Source organism: Myotis brandtii, unplaced genomic scaffold, assembly GCF_000412655.1.
Source record: "Myotis brandtii unplaced genomic scaffold, ASM41265v1 scaffold2070, whole genome shotgun sequence".
NCBI lineage: Eukaryota > Metazoa > Chordata > Mammalia > Chiroptera > Vespertilionidae > Myotis > Myotis brandtii.
In genome coordinates, this window is record NW_005357737.1 from 89,514 (window position 1) to 102,507 (window position 12,994).

The window sequence follows — 12,994 nt, forward strand, 5'->3', positions numbered from 1 at the left end:
ATCTTGGTCACACCCTTACTTTGCCTCGTAGCATCTGCTATAAAATAAGGCATGGCTGTGGGCGTGGGCGCCGTCTCTCAGAGAAGCAGCCTCCCACCGAGACCCGGCTTTCATTCTCTTGTCTGTCTTTTCTAAGCCTTTCAGCTGCCCCCACTCAGGTTCAGCCCGTGCTGGCACAGCACACTTTAGAAAGAGATGCCTCCATGCTCTCAGGGCAGGTTCCTGCCTCAAACCCTGCCCTTACAGGAAACAGCTCCAGGAAACAGCTCGGGGGAGGGCGAAGCTGTTGCCAAGACAACCCTGAAGGACTGACTTCCTTCTGCTTGGTCACGGTGGTTGTGGTCGTGATGAACACCACCCATGGTTTTTATATAAGTAGATAGCTACTTGTTTGTTACCATTTTTGTGCTTTATGCCTGTGTTCCTCCCTCTCTTTGGCATGATTATTATGACAGAAGACATTACCTTACAAACATCTTTTCCCCCTTCTTTATGGCCAGCTCAAATCATCTGTTTGGTTATTTCATAATCTCTATATCTTTTCTGGCATTCTCCATTTGTTACCAGAGTAATATTTGCCTTTTTTAGGATATTTTGAATCTCACCTATGAAGTAACCAATATATAACTTCATAAGGAGGAAATACAATAAATGTGAAAATAGACTACACTGAGCACGTGGTCATCTTGTGGCAGCCATCTTTGTGGCAGCCATCTTTGTGGTGGCCATCTTGTGGCAGCCATCTTGTGATGAAATCACGTTCGAGGACTCGAGGACCACCTAGGCTTTTATTAGTATAGATATTCTCAACAAAAAGCTTGCTTTCCATTCTATTTACTTAAGACTGTGCTATCGACAGTTGTGACCATGACTCCTTGTGCACGTGAAATATACACCTGTTATTAAATCCTTTATTGAAACAGTCGATTCACCCGGTGATTCACAAGCATTTTCCTTATAAACCTTTGATAGAAAACAACTAGCTTCTACGACTTTAAGTGAATGCAGCACTTGTTTAAAATGAAGATTTCCAGGCCACTGCAACTTTCGTTCAGTAGGTCTGGGACTCAGCCTAAGAAATTCCTTTTGTAAGATCCACTCTAGGTGATTCCTTGAACCCCATTTGAGAAGCATGCCCCTGTGAGATGCTGCACCACTTTGCACACAACTGCTTCCATTTTGAAAAATGACTGGCTTCCCCAATAAGGAAATATCACCTTTTACCTTTTATCTGTGCCGTTAGTTATACTTGCAGGGAGAAAACTGAATGACAAACACCTGGGGTGGAAGGTGCACATCACCTGGCAGTGATGGGCGCTCAGGGTGTACATGGCGGTCACATCCCCACCTCTGAAGAAGACATTTTCATATTGTTGAGGTAGGCATCCTGTGATATTATCATTGAAAAAACACGTTAATTTGGAACAAATGCAAATAATGCTTTTAATAAAAATGTATCTGTGTTCTGATCCTTCTTTTTTATTTTTTAAAATATATTTTATTGATTTTTTATAGAGAGGAAGAGAGACGGATAGAGAGTTAGAAACATCGATGAGAGAGAAAGATTGATCAGCTGCTTCCTGCACACCTCCTACTGGGGATGTGCCCACAACCAAGGTACATGCCCTTGACTGGAATTGAACCTGGGACCTTTCAGTCTGCAGGCTGACGCTCTATCCACTGAGCCAAACTGGTTAGGGCATGATCCTTCTTAATTCCTAAATGGAATACCCAAAGATCTGTGCAACATGACTTTAAGTATAAGGGCAGAATAAAACATATTAAGGCCACTATTTGAACAAATTATGATTAAAAGGCATTTTATGGGTACTTCTATATGAAAAAACACTGGGGTGCATTTTTATTAAATCATATAATAATTTGCACATAAATTATTGCCAAGAAAACTCACTCCTAGCTTGGCTTCTCCCTGTTGCCTGACATGCTATGAAAATACCATGTCTTAAAAATAATGATGTATGGTCTCTTTTCAAAACACTTTCTTTTTTTTTTTAATATATATTTCTTTATTGGTTTCAGAGAGGAAGGGAGAAGGAGAGAGAGATAGAAACATCAACGATGAGAGAGAATCATTGATCGGCTGCCTCCTGCACACCCCCACTGGGGATTATTGAGCCCGTCCAGGCAGGTGCCCTTGGCCGGAATCGAACCTGGGACCCTTCAGTCCGCAGGCCGACGCTCTATCCACTGAGCCAAGCCGGCTAGGGCTCAAAACACTTTCTTAACAAACATCCCCCTAGATTCTTCCAAGAGTTCTGTAAGGGAAGCTGGAGACAGGCTTGATCAGATGCATCTGACTTTTTCTTTTTTTAAGAAAGCTGTTAAGTAACTGGGTTTCAGGGCAGTACCGACTTATCCATGATCCACAGGGCTAATGAGTGTCTGGCCTTTCGAACTTCCCATCTTGTTCCCTTTTATTGTCCAATATTAAAATTTCTTCCTCATCTCAGTTTAATCGAGCAAATTAACAGTTATTGGACAGTTATTACTTTAGGCATGAGTGCAAGGCAGTGTTGGCTAAGTTTCTACAAGCTCTGTTTTTAGATAATTTAAGCAAATGCATGTATATGCCAAGCTGAAAATATATTTGGAGGTGTTTGCTGTTTGGAATTGTTCATAGTTCTAACGTACCCTGCATCCCACATATGATTATTGTTATCTTTACTCTTATACTCTTGGGTTTTCCTGGAAAGACCCACTTCAAAGTCTGCTTAATAAGCTTTTCCAACTCCAGTAGTGCGTTCCCTCTGGCTGGTCAACTGTCCGTTAACCACAGGATATTCACGTAACAACCTTGTCCATGGCTTAGGGCAGCAGTCACGCTTCAACTTTAACCATGTCTATTTTTGTATTATCTTTCAGGGAATGGACAGCTTAGACACATGTATTTCATTAATACTCAAGTTTAAATTTCCTCTGCACTGTCCAACTCCTCTGAGGATTCTAGCCCTGGGCTCTATTATGACACCCAACCCAACAAAATTGCTTCTCTCCCTCTCAGAGGTGTGGCTAAGATGACTTGCCTTTGGGTAAGGTTTATATTTAGAAAGAGCAGAGAGCTCTTTAGGCGGGAGCTTCTGGGAATAGAAGTGCCAAGTATGCAAGAGGGCCTGCTTCTTAGGCGACTGGTGCTTTGGCTGATTCATAATTACTAAGCTACCACTTTCCCCATCTCAATGCACAGGAAGGGTGCACACAATGACTGGTGTTAGCTGAGAGCCCCCATGCTGGGCCTGAGCCTTTGTCAACTGCCAGGTGACTCGGCCGGGTAAGGGCAGCTAAAAATACACTAACTTTGGAGAGAAGCAGAAAGAAAGTTCTAGTGAGTGTTCTTGTTTATCCTCATAGGTTGGTGATGATGATAACTTGATGAGAGGCTTTTTGTATTGTATTTTAGAGCGTCTGTAAAACAATGTTACACAAGTTATCTCATAACATAAAGTTATGTTATATCACACTGGGCCCGGTGTCCGCAGACTTTGGGTTATATGGTTTTGTTTTTTAAAAAAATTACATAATCAATAAGGAGAAGAAAAGGACTCTGATTTTTATAAATTGGGTGAAGGATATGAAAAGGTAATTTGCAAAAGTAAAACAAGCGACTGATTAAGTATATGAAAAATTGTTAAGAATCATAAATACAGGCAAGTTAAACCAACTAGATGCCATTTTACTCACCAGAGTAGCAAACATTTTAAATTATCTAAGTACCCTGTGTTGAGGTACTGACTTTAGTTGCAAATGATAAAAAAACAAACAAAAAGCCTAGTTCAAAGTTCAACGTAACTGATAAAAATGAAATGTACGGGCTCAGACCCCAGAGTCCATGGGGAATCTGGATTCAGGCAGACCTGGGCATGGGGCTCAGCTGACCCTATCATAACACCATTTGTTGGCAGATGATTGTTCTGTTTTGGTGTCGCCTTTGCTTCACATAATGGCAAGACTGTGTCAGAGCCCAGGCCTCTCTGTGCTCCCAAGCTCAAGTCCAGTATGAAGCAAGCAAAAAAAAAAAAATCAGTATTATCTCTAGAAGTGCAAACAATAGTGTCGTTGCCAGGCGGTGGCTCTGAGCAGGTCACCTCAGGCAGCAGGCTGTGTGCACTTACTGTGTCAGGCCTGCCTGGGTCACAGCCACAACCGCATGGACCCTAACTGGGAGGCAGCGGTTTCCCATAGATGAGTTAGTCGACTGCTCCAGAGAGGTGAGGAGGTGCCAGGAGAGGAACAACTGATGAATATTCCAGTCAGCCTAAGTGGGGAAATGATCCCTCCCATGTGCTGGGGAGAAAGTCAGCGTAGGAATAGCCTTTCTGGAAGTGAATTTCACAATGTAGAGCATGAAACCTTCCAAAATACCCACACCTTTCTACCTTCTTTCTAAAAGGCTATTCTACCAAAATAACTGAATATGTGTGCAGAAACCTGCATACAAAAATAACATGAATGGGGGGAATACTAAGCTTCAAATAATATGACATACAAATTCACACGAGAAGATAGCTATAAATAGGAAACATGAGTAATAAAAATATCTATGATTAATGACATCTTTGTTAAATGTGTAAGTAGACATGTGTAGAAAAATAAATGAAAGATTAAACAAAAGACCTTTCAAAGTAGCCATTTCTGAATGATGAGATTATAGACAATATGTAGTTTCTCATTTTCTGCTTACTTGAACCTCCATTTTCCTAGCATGAACATATATAATTTTTTTTCCATAAAGAGAACATTGTGGTGGCCATGATCCAGGGCATCTCTGGCTTCTAATCCTCAGCATCAGTGGACTTGTACGTGGAGATGATTATGGCACAGAAGAACAATGAAGAGTGGTGGACGGATGGAGGGGAGTTGCGGTTTAGAAAAAAAAGCTTCTTCCTGAAGAAATTATCTCTCTTTAGAAATACAACCTTTACCCAAGAGGTGTTTGTCTTAGCCATACATCTGAGAAATAAGGAAACAGCACTGTGATGTCATCCTAAGTTAACATTGACTCCAAATCCACCCCTCAAGGTGGCACAGACAAAACACCGCTCTACCAGGAATCATGGGAAACAGTGTCCAGATCATCCTAATTCCCTGAAAATTTCATGGAATGGAGAGAGAGAGAAATAAGGTCAAAACTACTGGTTTGTTGAAACTAGAGCTATTCAGATGGATGGCTTACTGAATTGAATTTAAAACAGGAACTTTCAATTTTGAAATGGTTTGCAGGTTGCCTAAAAGAATCAAAGTATGTACTGTGTACCTATTAGGATACTCAGATTGGACGCAGGCACTTTAAAATGCCTGGCACTCTGGAACATTCAGACAGAGTTGATTTTTAACTAATGTTGATAGAAGGCTGATTGTTTTCGAGCTGCTTTGCAGGGAGTCCTTTCCAAACAGAAGTTTCTGCCAACACATACCCAGAGGCACTCCCACTCCTGGGCTCCTTCCCCTAAGGTGCCTGGGAAATACTGAGCATTCAAAGAACTAGTCCTGACTTATTAGGGCCTGGCTCCTTCCCCAAAGCTCTATGTTCAGTAGCTTTTTCCAGTGGTGCCCTGTCCTTCCTAACTTCTCTCCCACACCCATAACTGGACGTCTTGTAGATAATCCACTCACCACAGGAGACTGTAGCAAACAGGCAAATGAAATAAGCTGCTTGCCTGAAGGGAACCATCCTAAAAGAGAAAGCAGCACATGTGTGACTCTGCTGGGTGAGGGCTATTGAACATGAGCCTTAATCTAAGGTGACGTAGAGTTTCTTCTCAACGTGTGGATGGTGAATCTCAGCACACAATTACCATATAGAGAACATGGGTTTCTACACATTTTGTGCTCCGGGACTCGAAACAAGATGCAAATTGAGACATCCAGAGGAATACTTGTGTTCATTGCTCATTTGTCACCTGCATTGTTCATAATTATGGAAAGGGAGTTGGTAAAAGGGAACTAAACAGTTGTGAATCCTCTTGATTTGAGCAGAAAGAAAATTATTGTAAATAATGGCAATAATATCCCCAAGTAAAGCTCTCAAAAAATTCAAGTGCATGTATTAATTTTTAAATCAGTCAATATTCTTTTGAGTTTAAAATAGCTAACACTTAAATATGTCCACATATAAGAACACCAGTTTCTTCAACACTTTCTAAATAGGCAGGCAATTAAATCAAACTAGTGGCTTCTTCATAATGTAAAAACTAGACTTAATTTTTTAAAAACCTGCTTTATTTGGAAGCAATGGGAATAATAGAAATTCTCTACCTGAAGGCACAGCTGCTTCTGAGCTTCTGGGCCGAGGGTAATCTCAGCACACAATTACCATATAGAGAACATGGGTTTCTACACATTTAGTGCCCCAGACTCGACACAAGATGCAAATTGAGACATCCAGAGGAATACTTGTGTTCATTGCTCATTTGTCACAGGTGTTGTTCATAATTATGGAAAGGAAGCTTGTAGAAGGGAACTAAACAGTTGTGAACCCTCTTGAGTTGAGCACAAAGAAAATTATTGTACATAATGGCAATAATATCGTTCCAGATTCCCCAAGTAAAGCTCTCAACATATTGAAGCGCATTTGTTAATTTTTAAATCAGTCAATATTCTTAGAGTTTAAAATAGCTAACACTTAAATATGTCCACATATAAGAACACCAGTTTCTTCAACACTTTCTAAATAGGCAGGCAAATAAAACAAATTAGTGGCTTCTTCATAACGTAAAAACTAGACTTAATTTTTTTTAAAAACCTGCTTTATTTGGAAGCAATGGGAATAATAGAAATTCTCTACCTGAAGGCACAGCTGCTTCTGAGCTTCTGGGCCGAGGGTCTCCTGCCTCTGACAAAGGGCCACCCGTCTGCAGCCTCCCTGCTGGGCTCTGCAGGCCGTGTTCACTTGCCTTCGCTATTGACTTTAGCTTTCTGCCAACGGTTTCAGCGTCTTGTCCTGTCAACATGGTCCATGAGCATGCCATTCCTGTGTCCAGCTACTGAATAAATTAACCGTTTCACGTTGGGGCCATACAATTAGTACCCAGGTTTCCTTTTTGAAAAATGTTCGTCACATTCCCCATTCTTTGGAGTCTAATGAAGCTTAAATCTCATCTAATGGGACTTTCTCCATTGTAATTGCCTAGCTGCACAACTGAATAACAGGTGGGGGTGGATAGCTGAACCTGAAAGGATCTTCTAGCAAATGGTACCTATGCCACAAGCAAAGAATCTAATATCACTGAAATTTAAGTATGAAAGGGAGTTGGTTGATGTCTAGGTTCTGCTCCCTCCTAATTCAGAAATAAGATGTAACACGGCTGACAAGCTACAATTCCCAGAACAAATCTGGCCCAGTACTTCTTTTTGTAAATAGAGTCTTATTGGCACACAGCCATGTACATTTAATCATATATTATGGAGGCTTGCTTTCACTCTACAACTACAGTGAAGCAGTGGTGACAGAGACAGTAAGGCCGACAAAGCTGAAAAGATTTGCTTAGGTGGCTCAGTTGGCTGGAGCATCCTCCTGTACATCAAAAGTTTGCAGGTTCAAATCCCAGTCAGGACACATACCTGGGTTGTGGTTTTAATTTCTGGTCAGGGCACATACAGGTGACAAATGATCGATGTCTCTCTGCCACTTCTCTGTTTCTCTCTCTTGTTCTCCCTCTCCCTCGGTCTCTAAAATAAATAAATATCCTTGGGTGAGAATTTTAAAAAGGGAAGTTGGAAACCCAGTTTAACACTCCTGGCATAGAGTTTGGTCTTCTCTGTCCGGATACCTTGACTGCATAAAAATACTGGTTTCAGAGGAGCCCATTTCTACTCAGGAAGTTCTATCTTATTTCAATTTTTAAGAAAAAGTCTCCCTATACACTGAAATACACCTCCTTGCAACTTCTGTCCTTCCATCCTAGATTTATCTACTCCATCCACACAAAATAATTTATTCTCCTTTTTGTACTTCTTAAAATATTTAAAGACATAACCACTTTCCCACTAAATCTCCTCCTTTGTTTAACTATTCTTCAAAATTGCATTACATCAGTTTGGTTAGAAAATTAGATTTTCAGGGAGTTGATGCTTAAGTAAATATTTAATGCATATTGCGGCACTGCAGGGCTCTGTTTATTAAAAATGGAGGATAACTAGGCCAATAAAATAATTTTTGGTTGTAATGCAGTAGTATATTTCAAATATGCAAACTGTGATGCCTTTTAGATTGAGGGTATCAATCAAGACACCAGCAATTTCTTTTTATTGTACTTTACATTTACGAGTCCTGTCTTTCCTGATCTTAGTCAACTTATGTTTCATGAGAATAAAGGCTGTACTAAAAATTACATTTCCATATAGAAAACTGATGCTAATATTTTCTTTTTTTTCAAAAGAAAAGTTGTCATAATGTTTAGACATGATTTTCTAATTTGAAGTATGGTGTTGGAGGAAGGCTCTACAGATACCCTGGGCAGCCAGAAAGATGAACAAGTGGATCCAAGAGCAAGTTAAGCCTTCAACATCACTGGAGGTAAAAAAAAAAAAAGACAAAACTGAAGCTGTCTTACTTTAGGCACATCATGAGGTGCTAGAAATACATTTTGATCTTCTAGATATAGTCCAAGAATCTCTTTATTTGTGAGACAGGTCAGTAGTTGGTCCAGTAACTGATGTTCCACAGTTGTCTGTGACAATGAACAGACCATCGATTCAGTAGTCCATCACCTGCAGAGATTTCTAGATGATAAATCCCTGGGTACCCAGTGGATGCTTGGGGCTTTTGCTGATTCCCATTCCCAGGAAGTCCTAAGAGATTTCACTTTCTCCTTTCTATTAAGCAAAATATGTTGGTCTTTCCCCTTATTTTTCAGAGTCAGGGAAACTCAAGATCAGTCTATGATAACTGCACAGGGATCATTTTGTTAGGGAGTCTGAGTGACACTGAGGATATTAACTCAAAAGTGCAATTCCTTTTATTACTTATTATAAAGCAGTCACCCACTAATTTATCTTTTAAAGTAACATATATTTCAAACTGACATCAATTCTTAGAATAAAATGTAGCACCCATGTCTAAAATGTAGTTTATTATCAGTCTCTACCTCATTCAAGCAGGAGCATGATAGGTAATAGGGACACAAGCAGATATTTGATCATCTTCTTATTTTAAAAAAAAGCAGCATCTTCATGTTGATACTGCAGACATTGACATACTTTCTTCATTCCAACTCAGTTTAACTTACACAGTTTAAGTGAGTTTCCAATTGAAATATGAAAAATAAATTATTCTGGGGCCAAGTGAAGATTTTAAGCCAAAAGGTAACACAAAGCAATTCTTTGCTTTAAAATTAATTTCATGTCTAGTGTAGGGTCACTACATTTTTTAAAGGCAATGTTTAAATGTAAGTGCATGAAATTGAGAAATAATACCAATTTCTAAGAATAAAACTTCAATTATCCAAAATCATCTGGGGATGAATTTTCTACTTATATCTACTTTCTAGACAACAAAGTTTATCATATCTTGGGAATCATTTTCAACTGCATCATATACTCCCTTGACTTTTTCTCAGCAACATACGGACTGACTTGTCTGCACTGGGGTCATTGGGATGGTAAAGTGCGTAGAGCTGTTGACCTTGCCTTGAATGCACGAGCCCATAATACTTGCCCAGTGACTTTGGTTGGGTCACCTATTCCTTTGATATCCATTGAAGAATATATATTCCATTCTCTTACCTGCTTCTACCTGCTATTGCCTTGAGGAAACCAAAGAAACAATCTCTGTCCATGCACCAGAAGGTCACAAGTTCGCTTCCCAGTCAGGGCACACACCTAGGTGTGAGTTCGATCCCCACTCAGGAGGTGAATGGGACGCAGTGGATCAAGGTGCCTCTCTCACATCACATCAATGTTTTTCTCTCTCTCCCCATTTCTCCCACTCTAAAATCAATGTAGAAACAGAAACAATATCATTAAAATTATTTATTAAAAGAAGATTTTTAAAGTCACTGAGTGAGGGAGTAGAAATATTGTCAATGGAATTCAAATTCAGGGAATTTGTGTCAGTTGTCGGCTTGACAGGTATGTTCTGGAGGATTGAATTTCCCAGTAGTGTAACTCTAAACTAAGTGGCTTCTCTTCTCCTTAATGATGAGAGAATTCTAGACGATCTGTGTTCTAATGATACACCCAGTTATAGACCCGAGTTTCATAAAGCAATAGCATATTGTAGTAGAGATTTAGAGTTTAGACCTCTATCTATTTCCAGCTCTGTCACCCACTAGTGGTATGACTTTGGATAGAAACTTACCTCTGATTGATCTTATCTCCTTGGAATGAAAAGGAGTATAACCTGATAAGGTCTAAGGTGCTTCCAGCTCCAAAAGCCATTACGAGGGACTGGAGATCACCAAGAGGAATCTCTCCCGGTAATATATGATATGTGAAGGTAATTGTGATGTTATGTAAAATGAAGTGAAATGAAGGCCATAAGTACAAAGTTAAAAGGGAAATAGGAACAGAACCTATGAGTCAACTTATAAATGATCTGCTCTCCTTGATAAAATCTGAAAAGTATTATCATAATAATTATTCTGATAACTGATGCCACTGACATAATTTTTAAAACCTAAGCTCCAGCCTAAGTATTTTATTACCCTTTTCAAACTAAATGTATTTGTATATATGTACTAGTGGCTCATTGTACAAAGATTCACACAATAGGCCTTCCTTCCCCTGGCTGCAAGCACCGGTTTTCCTCCAGCACCCAGGACCCAGGCCTTTGGTCTGGCCGCAGCAGTGAGGCTTGGCTTCTCTGCTCTGGCTGCTCCCAGCAACTCCTTTTTTTTTTTCCAGCTCCTCTAGCAGAGGCCAGGTCTGGCTGGAAGCCTGGGTCGCCCCCGGTGACCCAGGCCCCAGCCCCTCCTTGAGCTTAGCCCAGGGCGGGCTGGAAACCTGGTTCACCCTGACGACCCAATCCCCCAGGCACACCTTGTGCAGAGTCCAGGGCCTGCGAGAAGCTTGGCTTCCTCCATCGCCGGGAGCAATCCAAGCCTCCTACTCACTCCAGCTCTGTGGGCGCCGCCATCTTCAGTCATCTTCAGTATTCGCTGTGAGCCTATGTATGCAAATTAACCGCCATCTTTGTTGGGTTAATTTGCATAGTCACTCTGATTGGCTGGGGGGTGTACCGGAGTTGGGGAGTGATGGTTAATTTGCATGTTTCTCTTTTATTAGTGTAAATATTTGTGTTCAACAAGAATACCTTAAAAAAATTCTAGAACTTCAATTAACTTATATCCTTTGGGTCTGTCAATTGAAAATGAATTGGTCTATGGATCCCTCTGTTGAGAAATGAATATGTTTACTTGGGTACAAACATCAGTTAACTTGCCTTTTGGGATCAAGAGCAAGGGTAAGATAATTGTGGTGATGAAAATATAAAAACTCTCTCTTTGGAAGACTTGACCCCAAGGTAAGTGGGGATAAGAATAAATTAGGTGTAGGGATTAACACATTGTAAATGCAAAGATTCTCTTAAAGAAAGACTTTATTCCTACTAAGGCACAGCCCAATAATAGAGTTAGGATGCATCTGCATTTCTCCTCTTCAACTTGATCCAGATGCCATTAGTAGGACGAAGAATTAGCTCTCCTGCCAGACCGAGTTCTTCTCTTTTCTGGTTGCATTCTACCCAAAAATGCCTCAGGATGCATGAAAGAATGACCTTTTCTTCCATCATGGCAAACCTTTGACCTTCATATTAATGTAAATAGCATAACTTTAATTACAGATATATCTCAAATGGGAGAAAGAACAGGTTCTATTAGAGGGAGCAAGTGATGTTAGATTTTCACAACAGGCCCTGGGAGAACCAGTATCACTCAGGATCTCAGGATGCTTCCTAATAATAAAGATTCTTGGGTGCCCTTCCGGCTCCCACCCAGTGCACTGAATAGCTCTGAGGACAAGGAATCTACCCCATGCAGCACCCAGGTGAATCCTGGGCTCATTGAAGCATGAGAACCACTACTCTAGAACGCTTTCCTACTGGGCCTTTCATGTAGTTTACTATAGAGTTACCAGGCCTCATTGTACCAATGCCCGCATTTACATAAACACTAAAACCCCAGGTATACTAAAGCCAAAAGTGTGTACAATGCATGGCAATGTGCATTCATTTTGTTGAAGTACTTCCGCTGGTCCTATGGTGAGCATTCTCTGTTTTGGCTTTGAAAAAAGCAATTCTTAAAAGCAATGAAAACAGGTTAAATAAACTAATTGTTATAAATAAGCTTTCTACCATATAAAGTATATTCTACTTCAATCCAAAGATCTACATTTTAAAACTCTACTATGAAACTGGTTATGCTTTAGGTTATGGGCTGAATGGTATTCCCGCCCAATTCATCTGCTGAATTCTTAGCCCTCAGGACCTGACAATGTGACTGCATTTGGGGATGGGGCCCTTAAAGAGGTGAGTAAAATAAAATGAGTTCCTATGGATGGTCCCTAATCCAAACTGACTGTTGTTTTTATAAAAAGAAGAGATCAAGCCCGGGCTGGGCAGCTCAGTTGGTTGATATGTCATCCCATTCACCATAAGGTTGGTGAATTCAATTCCATCAGGGCATATACCTAGGTTGTGGGTTAGATTCTTGCTAGGGCACATATGAGAGGCAACCAATCAATGTTTCTCTAACATTAATATTTCCATCTCTCTCTAAAAATCAATAAAAACATATCCTTGAGTGGGGATTAATTAGAAACACACACACACACACACACACACACACACAGAGAGAGAGGAATAAACTATGTGAAGACACAGGGAGAAGACATCTATCTATAAGCCAAGGAGAGAGGCCTCAGAAGAAACCAGCCCTGCAGACACTTTGATCTTGGACTTCTGGCCTCCAGAATTGTGAGAAAATAAAATTCTGTCATTTAAGCCACCACCTGTCTGTGGTGCTTTGTTACAGCAGCCCTA

At 40.4% G+C, this 12,994-nt stretch overlaps 1 protein-coding gene across 1 annotated transcript in view; it reads right to left on the reverse strand.

Moving 5' to 3' along the window:
• LOC102240725 (cytochrome P450 4V2) overlaps positions 1-12,994 on the reverse strand; it is a 38,770-nt gene continuing 25,776 nt past the window's right edge. Inside the window, exon 10 of the mRNA XM_014539006.1 lies at positions 1-24. Within this exon, the coding sequence (XP_014394492.1) occupies positions 16-24 (9 nt within the window). The 3' untranslated portion in view covers positions 1-15. The remainder of the gene's footprint in view (positions 25-12,994) is intronic.